The sequence below is a fragment of the Ochotona curzoniae genome, unplaced genomic scaffold (genome assembly GCF_017591425.1).
Source record: "Ochotona curzoniae isolate NIBS_2020 unplaced genomic scaffold, NIBS_Ocur_1.0 contig_78, whole genome shotgun sequence".
NCBI classification, from domain to species: Eukaryota; Metazoa; Chordata; class Mammalia; order Lagomorpha; family Ochotonidae; genus Ochotona; species Ochotona curzoniae.
Window position 1 is genome coordinate 5,790,736 of NW_024466559.1, and position 16,488 is coordinate 5,807,223.

Below are 16,488 nucleotides of genomic sequence, written 5' to 3' on the forward strand. Positions count from 1 at the left end.
TTACCTTTGGCCAGAGAGAAGGTGCGAATATTAAAGATCTCACCCAAATATATTTTAAGTGCTACTGACATCACAAATTACATATAATTTATTAAGCTGTCTTGTCAATGAACTATTAGAGTCCCCCCAAATAATCCACACCTTGATAGTCTTTTGATAGTCATGCTAAATATTTTGCTATAAAATAATCAAGCACATACATTAAAGGCATAAACATATTAAGAAGTTAATTCTTATTTTTTTTATTTTAAGCTAAGGTCAAATTTTCTTGCATAAATTCATTTCACCTCTTGCTTATCACAAGGAGACATTTCACTATTAGTAGCAGGCAGGCATGCAGCTCAACTTAGGTTGTCATCAGCTATTTGTAAAATTAGCTGGCAATAGTTTTAGAGACTTTGGAATCACTGAAATTAACTATGGAGACTAAAGTTGTCAGTGCAGCAGAGACTCCTGGTGTGGCAATACCCTCCCCCAGCCAAGCAAGCTTCACTCACTGCATCCTGTGTGTGCATTAGACAGCCCGCCAAGCTCAAGCACAGCCACACACAACAGCCAAGCACCAGCAAGGGGGAAGGGGAGAGGCTTAAAAAAGGAACACGCATATAGAAAAACATTATGCTTCAAGAGCAGTAGTGTGCTTGACATAAAAGGAAACCAAATGTAAAATGGTAAAAGCATACTTTCTGAAAATTAGTAAAATTAATGCCAAGAAGAGATTTCTCTACGTCAATGTATACATCTTTACAAAACATGACTTTTAAAAAGTAAGGAAATGGCTGCTTATGCATTTCTTACCAGTGCTGTGACATCCTTTGTAAATTGTAGCTAGCAGAAAATAGGAAAACATAGAAGCTGCTTACTGATACAAAGATGGAATTATGTTGTCAAGTTGATGCTGCAAATGGCGAGCTCAAGATACACCTATCCTGACGGCTCTGGGAGGCAGGGGACAGTCGGCTCAGCACCCTGCGGAGCCCCTCCATCTCTGCCTCTTCTCCCAGCTTTCTTGTTGTGTCTACCACTAGGGACAGTGCAACACATCTGGCAGCACATATTCCTGACAGCCTCTTCCTCAACAGGCTCGGCTGGCTGACAGCCTGCTACAAAGCTTCCCTTGCACAGAGAAGCCTGGTGGGGCTCTCGTGTTTCCCTGAGTGGCTTCCAGTTGACACAACGAAGGTTCCATTGTGCCCTGAGAACAGCACAGCCTCCTGCTTGCCTGGGAGATCAGAGCCCAGCCATGAGCTCCCAGCTGACTGCAAGCTGCCTCCACACTACACTTCTGGGAGAAAGAAGACTGTTTCGTTAAATAGTTTTTACTCAAAATGTAAAAACTTTCAACATTGTAAGATTTGTACTATTTTGTGAGCATCTGAAAATAACTACATAAAAGCACGATTTCAAGTGATTCTTACCTTATAATGAATACTATAGAACACAGACTAGAATGCAGTAAAAAATTAAAGCTAACTATATAAAAGAAAATATGCATAGCAGAATATTCTTACAATCCAATTGTACTTGTGCAGCATGGGCGCTGTCATCACAAACCCATCTTTATTGTGATGGTGCTTGTGCCATTTGGTATAGCATATCCTATAGTGTGCCTTTATATCAATCCTTCATATTCTCATGGAGGGAAGGGTCAAGGTCAGCCTGAATTTTCAAAGCCTCCACAACATTAATGGACATGGTAAAACTTCAGGGGAAAGTATAAACTCATTTGCCCAAGACCCTATTTCCCCCCCAAGAGGTTTTTTTTTGTTGTTGTTTTGTTTTAAAATAGTTGGAATACCTGCTCAGGAAATGATGTTTCAGAACTAATAATTCAGAGGTACTTCCTTTATTCAAACTTGGAGAACAAAATTATCTTTTAATAACAAAAGTGTAAGGGTACTTTAAAAAATTAATAGAAAATACAACTAAAAGTTAAGCACTTTGGTGCCAAAACTTGTGAGAGCTATGCATAGTGTTTTCATTGTATGCATCTTCCATGAACTTTCATATGACCAATAAATACTGGCAAAAATGTTTCATAATCTGACTCTGAAATAGCAATCCTAAATATCAGACAGCCGTGAGCTCTTGCTTCTAAGTAAAGCTGGGGGAAGGCATCCTTAAGCCCATACACCGGGAGCATGTCTGAACAGCAAGCTGACAAAACAATCTCTCGCACATACAGTGCCATTGTCTAAAGCAAGCAGGTAGAGTGGAGATAATGAAATATGAAGTCATTCATGAGCATGATTGAATTACCTCATATGTTCTCTTAATTGAGACTTGCTTCTCTGCCTTTACTTATTTACTTACAAACTTAAAGGTTCCTGGTTCTCCAGTAAGCTTCCTTTGGGACTCGGAAGAGGAGTTTTCTCTGGTCCTTACTTAGTTCCAACTTTGGATCCCCACCCTATCTTGCAATGACCATCAGGGTCGCTCCAGAGACCGACCACACACACACACACACACACACACACACACACACACACACACACACACTTTAGAACAGATAGAGAACAACAAGGAAAGCTTAGAATCAGACAGGAAATGGTTAGCGTGGACTCACACATACCTTACTAGGTAGGACACAAAGATTAGTTACTCTTCACTAAGGTATTGAAGATTTCTCTGCACACCCCTCCTAAAACTGTTCTGCACTTCAACTGTTGACATATGCCTTGTTAGAGTTAAATGCCAGTTTAGAATATCCTAAAATCTGCCAAGTTCAGCAAAATTATGCTTCAACACTATAAGCTGCCAAATACTAAAATGAAAATAGACATGACACAGCTGAATAGTACCCTATAGCCATTTTAAGGTGTATAGAAGCTAGTTGTATATAAAACTAAAATTGAAATGTCAATGAAGAAGTCACAGGATGTGGTTAAGAACTTGCATTTTTTTAAAGATATTGGTTACTCACTACCATGTCAATTAATTCCATAATGTTGTAAATTGTTGTTGATGTTATGTTGTGGCTTTTAATTGATCAGGATGATATTCTTCCAGCTCTACCTTCAGACCAGAGATGGTCTCCCACTGAATTTATCTGGACAATAAGATGCTAGACTCTATGCTTTGTATATGCTTGCAATGAAAGGATCTTGACTGAATTTGAACTGTAATGCTGCAGCAAGGTGGAGGAATCCAGTATAGGGAGGGTATAGGGAGGGGTTGGGGGAATCCCAGAGCCTATGAAACTGTGTCACATAATGCAATGTAATTAATTTAAAAAATAATAATACATAATCAATCCTTTAAAAAACAAACAAACAAAAAGCTCCTGGTTCTCATAATATTGTGAAAAAGTACCATTCTCATGTGGAAGTGGCAAGGCCTCTGAGCTCACTTGTCACAAACATGTCTGGAAATAATTTCTGGAACAATGATGGCTATTCCAAGAGGTGCACAAACATGCAAATTAGCTCCCAAATAACTGAGCAAAGTCAACTAAGAGTGGATAAAATGTACTGCAAGGAATGCCTTGTCACCATGGTGCCCATGTTCCCTTAGAACATCCACTGCCTGCTGAAGGCAGGCCAAGGAGGAAAAAACTCAGAAGAACCTGGGCCAACACTGCAGTGCATCCATTGGAATGGATCCCTACACACAGCTCCCTGAGGTCAGGGCTGCACTACTCAGCTTTGGATGCCTCGGGCTTCGAATGTCTTCTCACAAGGTACCATTCTTTCATGGTTGGGCATATCAATGTTAACTAACCACTGAGGATTTTTGAGTTGTCAGTGGGCGCCAATTAAATGGCACCAAGTATTACTGACAAAGCAATTTATATTCCTATATCATGATGTTAAAACCATGCTGTATTAATTTTGTCTGAAATGATATGACCAGGAAATTTTGTACCAATGTCCCAAGAACCACATCCTTACTATTAATCATTTTGAGTTTCACTTTTAAGTGCTAATGGATACATTTATAGGCATTTGGGGGAATAGAGTCAATGTTTAAAATATCTTCCAATTGAACAGTTCTGGTGAATTCAACAGAATTTTAAAAACTAATCATTTTTCCCATTTTATCTTTTCACATACTACTCCGCATTCTCCCTTGAATTTTCTTTACCCTCCTACCTTTTTTTAATCTCATAGTAGTTTCATAGTCCATACTGTGACATTAAAGCCATCCTTAAAGCAGAGAGACTAGTAGCAGCTCTGTTAGACCGATCAGGTCCAAAAGCTCTTACGTGAAAAGAAAGTGAGAGGAAAACAAAAAGAAAGATAACACTCAGAATTCTTCACCTGGGACTAGAACTGCACAGAACGCATTAACTGAAATTTAATATTCACAGTGTGGGTCGGGACTCCAGGTACAGTGGGTTTCTGTTCAGCTTTCACTAGTGATACTCTAAGAAAAAAATCACCTCTCCACCCCAACAATACTGTCTATTTAAGCAGTAACAAAAATAAAAGTAACATACAAAGAGTTTACTGATAAATAAGCTGGTAAGATTAGAATTCTCCCCAACTACTCATCTGGACAGGTGAATTTGTAATGTAATGCCATCACCTGTGGCTGACGCAGAAACAACCAAGACACGCACCACCCAGGCCCCAGTGCGGAAGAGGAGGATGAATGCCTTTCTAATCAGAAATGCTTTCCACAAACAAGCACTGTTCCCAATTACATTTAAACAAATTCTAAAGAAGCATCACATGATTGTGGCTATCCTGGAAGAGTCTCAAACAAATATCTAGAATCCCAACTCTTGCTTTCCTGGCAGAAAATCACCTCAATTCACAATTGGTCCTTCATTATTAAACAAAATGTTGGACTGAAGACAGAATCCATGAAATGACTTAATAGCTACTCTAGTTAAAACTAAAGACAAGCCTCTGTAAACTAAAAAATTTTCAGTTTGTGTCACATCCACGGTGTCGCTCAGAATCTAGAAGTGCAAGTTGGAACAATGCAAAGTGCTGGGTTCAAAGTACAAGCCTTAGTCACAGGCCTGCAGGTCCAAATCTAGCTCTACTGCTTTCTTCCCCATTGCACTAGATGAGCTATTCAGCTCTGTTAAGCCTAACACAGAATCAAACAAAGCAGGCTAGTGGTACCCCGGGCAAGCACCACCAACTGTCCAAAAGTCTCCTGAGACATCAGAAATAATCAACCTAAAATCTAGTTCTGAGTGCCCCCTGAGGCCGAACAAAGGACCTGGCTGACACACAGATTAGAACATGCAGGTGCAGTCCTCCTGTCCTGTCCTGGGTCAGTGCCACAGCCTAACTGCGTGCCCTCCCAGCCCTTCTACAGAAAACCAGTCATCATCAAGACAGTACTGGGAGATAAAGGCCTGAGGAGGTGACTGGGCCATGAGGCTGGAGGCTCTCCAGCAGAATTAATGGCTGCACAAAAAGGCTCTGGACAGCATCTTGGCCCTAACACCCAGAGAAGATCCAGCAAGAAGGCACCATCTATGAAGGAATAAAGTCCTGCTGGTTATTAGCTTCTCATAGCATCCCCAACCAACCAAGAATGTCTCACTGTTTAGGAACTTGAAGGGTGATAAAAATGTTATTTTTGTACAGACAACATTTCATAGAGAAACAGTTTTTTAAAAATTAAACAAGAAATGCCTTTCATTTTGTAATAGTACCTGAAAAATGCAAACTGGTCAAAATGACTGAAATGAGTGTATACAAAATAGATGTGTTGGTTTAAAAGACAAGACTGCCAAGAATAGGAACTCTTTTAAAAATAACAAATTGTCCTAATTTCACTTTGTGCTTTTCAGTATCACATCACTGCCACCCATAACTCATGGTTATATATCAGTCCTAACCCAAGCCAACTTTTAAACCACATTAAATGATCTGTGCCAACTCTCAACAGTGAGCTGAGAATTTCCAGGGTAACTTGTGGTCCATTCATGAGACCAAGAGACAAAACCACTGCGGACCACCCAATCCTAAGGCTAGCTAGGCGATACAGGCCTCATGAGACTTCTAAACTGCCTGTAAAAAGTTCATGTCATTTGTTTTCTACAATAAATATTCTACAGTGATAACATCTTCCAGGTGCTGGCACAGTGGTATAATAGGCTAATTCTCCACCTGCAAGCCAGGTGTGTGCCAGTTCGTGTCCTAGCTGCTCCACTTCTCATCCAGCTCCCTGCTTATGACTTGCGAAAGCAGCAAAGGATGGCTCACATCCTTGGGCCCCTGCAAGCACATGAGAGACCCAGAAGAAGCTTCTAGTTCTGGCTTCAGATTGGCTCAGCTCTGGCCATTGTGGCCATTTGGGGAGTGAACCAGTGGATGGAACATCTTTCTGTCTGTCCTCCTTTCTGAAAATCTAATAAAAGATAAAAATAAAAATAAAAATAAATCACAAAACATGCTATCTCTAGAATCTGGGCCAGAGACGGAGAAACAGTCTTTTCGAAATTTCAGACTCTGGGGCCAGCACTGTGGTGTAACTGTTTACACAGACGTCTGTGATGCCAACATTCACATGGGTGCTGGTTGAAGTCCTGTCCGCTCCACTTCGGATCCAGCTCTTGGTTAATAGCTAGGAAAAGCAGAGAAGATAGCCCAAGTATTTGGACCCTGCCAACCAACCACACAGGAGACCTGGATATTCTCCTGACTTCAGCCTAGTCCAGCCCTGGCTATTGTGTCCATCTGGGGAGTGAACCAACAGATGGAAGATCTCTCTTTCCTTCTCACTCTGTTAACTATCAAATAAATAAATGTTTATCTGATTATTTTCTAAGATCTTTAAGAACATAGATATTTCATAGAAAACCAATTTTTGTGGAAAAGAAGTTGCCATATCTAATGCCCTTCACAGAACAGCACATATTATATCTTATTTATTTATACAGACACTTCACTGACTGCCTGATGAACTGAAATACACTCAAATGTGAACTAAGAGTATTTTTAAAGCCAGTCTTCCCTCACCACCGAGGCCATGGGTTTATAAGACTCCTGCTGGTTTCAAGAACGTATTCTAAAGATAAATTTTTGTTACAACACACCAGAGCCCTTCACTAATGAGCCCCAAGATCCATATGCTCATGTCAACTATTGTCTGCATATCTTCTCGTTTCTAACAGTCTATGCTTTGCTTTTATTTTACATTTACTTATCATTAATACAATTTAACAAGACAAATTAACTTTCTACTAACTATATCATTAGAACATTATTCCTTTCCTTTCCTTAAGTGGTCTGTTTCTTTTCATAATGATCACACAACAGGTCATTATGGAAATTCTGCATTTAATTCTTTTCCTCCGGGTTTAGTATAGGGCTGGTCATTCCCTGACATGGGGCGTTATTTTTAATGGCATCCAACGAATGCTTTCATCATAATAAGGACAGAGTCTACTGAAGATCAGAAAACAGCCTGGGTTTAGAAATTAATTCTGTCTCTAGGTCTTTAGCTTCTAAGGAGGGATTAGCAGAAAGCCTTCATGATCTTTAGTGTATCAACTTCGTGTACTTTGTGTTAAGAACAATAGAAGGGGGCCTGGTGTGATGGCTCAATTATCTAATCCTTCCCTTGCAAGTGTGCGGATCCCACATGGGCACTGGGTTTGTGTCCTGGCTGCTCCACTTATCATCTGGCTCCCTGCCTGTGCCTGGGAAAGCAGAGGAGGGTGGCGTAAAGCCTTGAGACCTTGCATCTGCATGGGAGAAACAAAAGAAGCTTCTGGCTTCTGGCTTCAGATCGGCTCAGCTCCAGCCACTGCAGCCATTTGGGGAACAAACCAGTGAATGCCAAGATCTTTTCTCTTTTTGTCTGTTTCTCTCTGTAAATCTGACTTGCCAATAAAAAAACATTATATATATATATATATAGTACATATATATAAAATATGTATAATTTTATATATATACGTAAAATTAAGAACACTAGAAGGGTGGGCATGAGACACAGCAGTTAAGACATCGCTTGGGACATTGGCCAGCTCCCTTGTTAGTGCCTGAGTTTGAGTCCTGGCCCTGTTCCCAGTTCCAGTTTCCTGCGGATGCACACTTGCAGAGACAAGACGTGGCGATGCTAGTACTCTGGATCCCCGTCACCCCTGTAGGAGATTTCAGCTGAGTTCTAGGCTCTTAGGTTATGCCTGGTATAGCTCTGGTTATTTGTGGGCATTTGGAGGATGAACAATTGGGTGAGAGAACCTCTATCTCTGCCTTTCAAATAGTTACACAAGATTCTTAGAAAAACGGAGTCAGAAGATTGCTCGCACAAAAGCACTTAGGATAATTTATTATCTCTGTTGAGTGATTCTTACAGCCATTGGCTTCAGTGGTTATGTTTGCTTCTCTGTGTATGGGATTAAAAGGTCGGGAACTCTACAACTGCTTCTACATGCCTGGGACAACTGCTGCAGATAGCTCTACTGTCCTTGTCAGACGCCAGCAGCACTGTATGCTTAAGAAGGGGATTCTGCTACCAGTTAATCCGCATGCCTTGAAAACACGGGGCTTGCCTCTGAGATTTCACCTAAGCACACTTCACATGTGAACAGGATGAATGATGAGGATCAGCATTAGTGATACTGTTACGAAAAACGTTTACAGAAGATTACTGTAGGGCCTTTACTAAGCTAAATTCAAACTATGCCATCACAAATAATAAAAAAAAATACCATACCATTTCCATTCCCACCACAGAGATTCCATATAAGCTTTCTTTTTCATGAACTTAGCCATTAGCTAGAATACAAAAAAATCTATTCACTAAAATGACTTAAAAAAATGCTCTATGGTGGTCACTGTCATCTCCTAAACCTGACTTAAACAAGAATGCTACTCAAAGGGATCTGTATGTTCTATTTAATACTCTTCAATTGCAGTCAGTTGAAGAAAAGTATAGTCTTCTTGAAGGAAACACATTTTAATCGCCTTTTAACTTTCATCATTACTTAAAATTAACAAAGCAGTTAAGCATTCCGCTCAGTTTGTTTCTTCTGGAAAGAAGAAAAATATTTTAGAGTAGAGGCTATAGTTTCCACTATACAGCTCCAGTTCTTTGGTAAGACTCTAACATTAGCAAAGATACTTGGTTTACTCATTTACAAGATGAAGATGGAAAATGAAGAAATGGTTTTCATAAGATTTCTGTTCTCATGCTAAAACAAAGAGATTCTAGTTCCCGCACCAATGCACTTGAACTCTCAAAAAACCAGGGGGAAGACAACACCGGGTGAAACTCCAGCAGTTTCAACCACTGAGTTTCCTGTGGAGTCAATTACACATTCCAATGTCTGTTAATTCCAAAAGTGACAACGGTCTTGTTTGGCTTTGTAAAATGTAGAGAATTCTTGATTCTGCTAACTGAAACATTGTTTTTTTTTTTAAATTCTTTTTGTGAATTCTGTCTACCTTCATCTCAAAAAATAGTTTCTTAGCATTCAGACCTACGAAAATGATTCATATTAGAATAAATTAAACTTACCACTTGGAGAATGTCTTCATCTTTTGGCATAACACTAAGTTCCAATGTTGTATCACTGAAATCGAATACATATATTTATACAACTTTAGCAGAAGCAGAAATGTATAAGGAAGCTAGTTAACTTGGAAGTATTTTTTTAATTGCTGAAGAGTTTTTCTTACACTTTCTCCTATTAAAATCACATCACTAGAATGAAGCCACTCTTACATATGTAATTACTGTGCCCTACTTGTACTGTTTATAATCACTCACATTTACTTTACAGCATGTTGCTACTTGAGAATCACAGAATATGTTAAATATTTCCAGAGCAAAACTCACAAAATATCAGTATTTACTGTTTTAAGTCATAAGAAAAGTACAGATTTTTAGCACATACTCTGTTTATCAAGTTAAAAAGTCAATAACATAAAACAAAGAACCTTGAGTTTACTATTTTAAGCAATATTAAACATCCCAAGTTTGATAAACATTCCTTTTATGGCCTGAGAAGTGAAGGAAATCGATTTCCCGTCACTACTGCTTGAAATGATTCACATTTTAAAGCTATATACCACCTTAACCACTGGCTTCTCTAATGCAAGTGCCAGGATGCACCTAGATGCCTGCTCAAAACACTGTTGCTGAAGGACTATACTATTGTAACAATGGGGGAAATAGTGGGCTTGGCTTGGCGGGGATGGGGAAGAAGAAAGGGAAGGGAGAGGGAGAATCTCTATACCTACAAGACTATATCATGGAAAATATTAAAAATTTTAAAATGACATCTTAATAAGAGGTTATGGAATAAACTATCATTTATTTACTATACACAAATTATATACCTGAAATAAAAGTACAAATCTCAACAGTCGATCTTTGCAAAGGATTTTATCCTAAATCTAACAAGTCTGCCAAATACAAACCAACAAGTAACCTATTTTCAGGAAGCTGGGCCTTGGCAACTCCCAAATGCATTATCCAGTGCAAAGGAAGTTCCACATCTCCACTTCATTCCAACTCCTCATACAAGACTACATTAAATCTGCTTGGTCCATTATCTAGAAAGTCCACCTCGGACCAAAATTAAATATCTTTCAAGATTCTCACCTGTTCTGAATTAAAGCAATCACTTGAGAATAGGTCTTTCCAATAACACTTTCTCCATTGACTTTGATGATTCGGTCACCTGCAAAAAGGAGAAAAACAACCCATGAAGATGTTGTAAACGAGGCTACTTTTCATACTTTTCAAATATTTCTTGAGCACTAGTCTTATTTTTGATGTAGCCTTATTCATCCTTTTCAATGTCCCACTTAAAAAATGAATTTAAATTAACATACCCAGATTCTTATAAAATATAGCCATATTCTAAAGAAATTGTCTACATATAGATGAATTTAGAAACTTCCAAAAGAAAGGTCAACAGCTGACCCTGGCCATACTATTCATACCTCCATCCACCCTATCACTTCAGAGAGAAACGTTATGCCATAGGTTTAAAATTGTGATTAGTTTTATTTCTTCAGTGTGCTCCAGTTTTAGCCCAGCTCACTTTAACAGTATTTTAATCTATGTAATTGGCTTACTGAGCAGATTGTAATACAGAACTTAAGTACACGCTTTTGATTTTATACATACTAAAGGGTAAACAAAGGCCAGAGCAGGGAGAGGATGAAGCAGGAAGCTGGTGCTGTTGGGTGTGGGCTTCACACCGCTCACAGGGTCTGGGGTGTACTGGGATCCCGTGTGGACATAACATCCCTGTCACACCTGGTGACACTGAAGTGAGGCTCACCTGAAGTAGTGTGAATTGGCCAACAAAGAGGAAATGCACCGGCGATGCATCCTAACAAATCCTAACAAAGATACTACCCAGTTTGATTTGGTGGCTATGATACATTTTATCCAAAAGATGGTAAAGAAGCATTTTTTATTCTTTCATTTCAAATTATTTCAGGTTTAAAAACAACAGAGTATTGTAGAATACACACTTAATGAAATCTTTATTTTTACTTAAGTCACGAGTCACAAAATATTTTGAAACAAAAAGCCAGCTGAGCAGACCACACCCACTAGCTGATGCTGATGAAACTGGGAACTGGGCTTGCATAGCATTAGCAACTTAAGCTGCTTCTGATGTCAGATACTTCACCTTTGGCAGACCAGGCACTTCCAGAACTTGGACATCCAAGAAGATTATTTCGATCATGTGAAATAAATTCCTTCATTATTTTGCTATTTTGTAATCCGTTGTAAAAATTCACTGTATGCAAAATATGTTCATTAAAGGAGGCAGCAAAGGCCCAAGATCTGCATGGCAACTCCAAGTGCCTGCAGTGTAGCAATTTATGCTGGTATTTCTTTTCAAACTCATCCACTGGGGGATAAACATGTGACTAGCTACACAAAAGCGATAATCACAGCAGCAATGCATTACCAGTACATCCTAATAAATACTAGTAAGAACACGGGAGACACAGCAGAAGGTGGAGGAGGAAATGCAAGGGAAAAGGTGTGCCGTGGGGAAGAACAGCCACCTGTGCACAGTCCAGCTTCAAACGCCGGCCCTCCTTCCTTAACCTGCTTGACAAAGATGGTGTCCATGGGCTCCAAGCGCTTCCCTTGTTTTCCTGAAGGAGAAAAAAACATGCACATTTGATTTTGCTTCCTCATATTTTATTTAAATCCTAAAATATAAAATATTCAGTTGGAATAAAGCAATGACTTTGTAAGTATTAACACATATCCTGAATTTAAATGGTTAAAAAAAAAATCGCCATGCCAACATTTTCATTCAGAGTTTAATTTTACCTTTTCCGTAACACAATGACAACCACAGCATCATGACGGTTGCCACTTCCTGTGACTGTCTAATGTTCATGATGACACTGAGTAACCAACACATATCTTAAAGCTGATTCCCACAGCAAGCAAGCATTGCTACCACCACTGTGTCCAGCAGGAAACTGGGACCTTGGGAGATGAAGTTCTCTGTGGTCACGTGGACTACACAGGCACTACTCACTCTCCTGCTTTTTTAACATGCACTGTGCTGGGCCTTAACTAAGTCTCACATCTTTCCCTCCAGGAATTCTGGTAAAAGACAAATGATAGTATAACATTATAAAAAAAAAATCAGAGACAAATAAAACACTCATCATCGTATTGAGGCAGGTATGATCAAACCTGTGTCACAGATTGCTCTCCATGGGTCATCTGCAAGGACATCGAAGGGGAGTCAAAACAGAAACCCACTCCAGCACCACACTTCCCACATGATCCCAACACATGCTAAATTCTCAAAACCGACAGGTTTAATAAAAGGGAAGTCAAGGAAAGGTTCCCAGAAGAAGGGCCGTGTGAGTGATGAAGCCCATGGTTAAGGTCTGCAGGGGGACAGGGAGGTGCATCCTGGCTCTTCCAGGGCACTCCTCGGACGGGCAACAGGAATCCCATGCACCCCGAAGTGGCTGTGAGCACATTCAAGCTTGAAAACGACTACATTTGAATTCCTGAATGCTAAAGAATATAATCAAGAAAGTGCTTATACACACATAAAGCATGACAGTGACACTGGCTGAAAGCAACACTGGACAGCAAGTGACCAGGCATCAAACAGAAAGAAGGCATAACTACTGCCATAGAATTGTTACCATGGATATGCACAAAGATCACTCAAAAATATTTCTTAAAGGAGTATCTGAAAGAAGTCCTTTAAATACAATGAATAGATAGCTACTTAACAAGCTATAGAGCCTGGCTTCTTCGAAGGCAGCCGACATGACCTGGTGTGGTAGCCTAGCAGCTAAAAGTTCTTGCCTTGCAGGTGCTCTGATGCCTGGATTCCATACGGATGCCAATTCTAATACCAGGAGCCCTGCTTCCCATCCAGCTGCCTGCCTGTGGCCTGGAAAGCAGTCAAGGACAGTCCAAAGCCTTGGGACCCTGCACCCATGTGAGAGAACCAAAGGAAGCCCCTGGCTCCTGGCTTTGGATGGCTCAGCTCCGGCCATTGTGGCCACTTAGGGAGTGAATCAGTGGGCAGAAAATTTTGCTGTCTCTCCTCTCTGTATATCCTCCTAGTAAAAAAGAAATACATCTTGGGAAAAAGTCAGTAGACATATGCTCAAATCCTTTTATGACCACAAGAAACAGGTTTCAGCTTTCCTCAAGAGCTCATCTTACAAGACTATATTTTTGTTCGCTTGCATGCTTGTTGCACATCTCTCCTACTAACATGCCTCCAAGGCTGGCATTTTGAGCTAAAATTGCCATTTGGGTGATGAGGAAACAAAGTAACCTGCAAGGTTACAGAGTAAGAATTTGAACCAGGGTCTAATTTAAACACAGCATTAAATGCTGCTTTGAAGGAAAAGGAAAGTTATTCACTTGTCAAGTTCTACTGAATACAAAGGATAGTCCAGTTCCTTTTCAACTTAAGTCATCTGAAGTAAAACACTGAATTCCAATTCAGTTGGTAGATAAACTGGGTACTCTGTGGCCAACCCAACAATTTCAACAGTGGGAAAAAGGAAAACCACCTCTAACCTGGGTGAGAGTTCAGGGTTTCATAGCTGCTGCAACAAGCCATTGCTTCATGGTTAGTACGGACTCCACAAAATCAGTTACTTTTTTTTAAAGATTTATTTTATTTTTATTGGCAAGTCGGATACACAGAGGAAGAGAGATAGAAAGATCTTCCATCCATCGATTCACTCGCCACGTGACCACAACAGCCAGAGCTTAGCTGATCCGAAGTCAGGAGTCAGGAGCCAGGAGCTTCTTCCAGGTCTCCTACGTGGGTGCAGGGTTCCAAGGCCTTGGACCATCCTTCACTGCCTTTCCCAGGTCACAAGTAGGGAGCTGGATGGGCAGTGGGACTGCTGGGATTAGAACCAGCACCCATACAGGATCCTGGCAGGTGCAAGGCAAGGACTTTTGGCTGCTAGGCTACAACACCAAGCCCTCTACAAAATCATTTAAAAGTGGCTTGTGGAGCAACGCAGTGACTTCAGAAAATTTTGATTGAAAATTTTCACTTACACTGAATGAAAATTTTCACTTACACTGAATGGAAGCAGCTCAAAATCATGTGGCATTTATTTCCATAAAGGAAATGCTAATTTTGCAATGGCTCAGTTGCAAAGTCAGATATTTTTTCATTGACAATTTTTTTTAAAGATATGATAGCCAGGGTCCAGCACAGTACCCTAGTGGCTAGGGTCCTTGCCTAACACACGCCAGGGTCCCATAGGGGTACCAGTTCTAACCCTGGAGGCCCCACTTCCCATCCAGCTTCCTGTTTGTGGCCTGGGAAAGCAGTCGAGGCCCAAAGCCTTGGGACACTGCACCCGCATGGGAGAACGGGAAGTAGCCCCTGGCTCCTGGCTTCAGATTGGCTCAGCTCCAGCTGTTGTGGTCACTTGCAGAAGGGAAGCATTGGATGGAAGACTCTCCTCCTCTCTGTATATGTGACTTTGCAATAAAAATAAACTTTAAGAACAACAACAACAAAAAAACACTATAGCTAAAAACACATCAAGATGGGGCACATTAAAACAAAGACCACATGGCAGCCAGGTAGGCTGTGCTCACAGTGGTGTTTCTGGTTTCTTGTTCACTTTCTTGGCTTTCTCCAAAGCTCTGACTTGCTACTCCTGCCTAGATGGTGTCTAATTCCTTTACGGAAGAGAAAAATCTCTCATATGCGTTCTTCATCATGTGCAGGTTTCATTGAGAAATATACGTCTCTTTACCTCCCATACCCACAAACACTTGGCTCATGAATTCTAAGACTATCTTTTAACTTTAATATAAGTTGTTAGCCTACAATTTGGAAATCAAAAGTGTCAGATTCAAAATGTTTGTTATCAAAGATTAGTTACTGCTCACTAGGGTATGGAAGATTTCTCTGCACACCCCTCCTAAAACTGTTCTGCACCTCAACTGTTGACATACGCCTTGTCAGAGTTATAAGCCAGTTTAGATTATCCCAAAATCTGCCAAGTTCAGCAAAATTAAGCTTCAACTCTATAAACTGCTGAATGCTAAAATGAAAATAGTCATGAGACAGCTGAATAGTAATCTATAGCCATTTTAAGGTGTATAGAAGCCAGTTGTATATAAACTAAAATTGAAATGTCAATGAAATAGTCACAGGATGTGGTTAAGAACTTGAATTTTTTTTTAAACATATTGGTTACTCAGTACCATGTCAATTAATTCCATAATGTTGTAAATTGTTGTTGATGTTATGTTGTGGTTGTTAATTCATTGGGACGATACTCTGCCAGCTCTACCTTCAGACCAGAGATGGTCTCCCCAGGAAACCGTTGAATTTATCAGGCCAATAAGATGCTAGACTCTATGCTTGGTATATGCTTGCAATGAAAGAATCTCAACTGAATTTGAACTGTGGTACTGCAACAAGGTGGAGGAATCCACCATGGGGGGAGGGTATAGGGTGGGGTTGGGGAAATCCCAGTGCCAATAAAACTGTGTCACATAATGCAATGTAATTAATTAAAAAAAAAACATAAACAAACAAAAAAAATGTGTGTCATTCACTATCTTGGATCTTAAATTCTTGTGAGTACACTTCTAGAACTAAAAAACAAAAATCCTGAACTGCTACTGCTCACCAGGAAAAGACAAACCGCCTAAGTGCCCATATGATGATTTAGCAGAACCTGATAGCTTCCTTGGTGATTCTTAGTTTAGAAAATAAACAAAGCCAAAAACTAAAGAAAACCCTTTCAGTTCCACATTCATAATCTGTGATCAGTTGAGTCTGAGAGCACATCTTTCGCAAAAACGCTGAATGCTCAAGAATCATTTCCTTGGGGCCCGGCGCGGTGGCGCAAGTGGTTAAAGGTCCTCGCCTTGCACGCCCGGGATCCCATATGGGCGCCGGTTCTAATCCCGGCAGCCCCGCTTCCCTTCCAGCTCCCTGCCTGTGGCCTGGGAAAGCAGTCGAGGACGGCCCAAAGCCTTGGGAACCTGCACCCGCGTGGGAGACCCAGAAGAGGCTCCTGGCTTCGGATCGGCATAGTATCGGCCCGTTGCGCTCAC

General features: G+C 40.4%; 1 protein-coding gene across 1 annotated transcript in view; it reads right to left on the bottom strand.

Annotated features, from left to right (window-relative positions):
• ARHGAP21 (Rho GTPase activating protein 21) overlaps positions 1 to 16,488 on the bottom strand; it is a 125,773-nt gene that overhangs the window by 36,191 nt on the left and 73,094 nt on the right. The window contains exons 5-8 of the mRNA XM_040992614.1: positions 11,955 to 12,047; positions 10,525 to 10,603; positions 9,436 to 9,490; positions 799 to 828 (exon numbers count right to left, since the gene is read on the bottom strand). Of these exons, the coding sequence (XP_040848548.1) occupies positions 799 to 828; positions 9,436 to 9,490; positions 10,525 to 10,603; positions 11,955 to 12,047 (257 nt within the window). The remainder of the gene's footprint in view (positions 1 to 798; positions 829 to 9,435; positions 9,491 to 10,524; positions 10,604 to 11,954; positions 12,048 to 16,488) is intronic.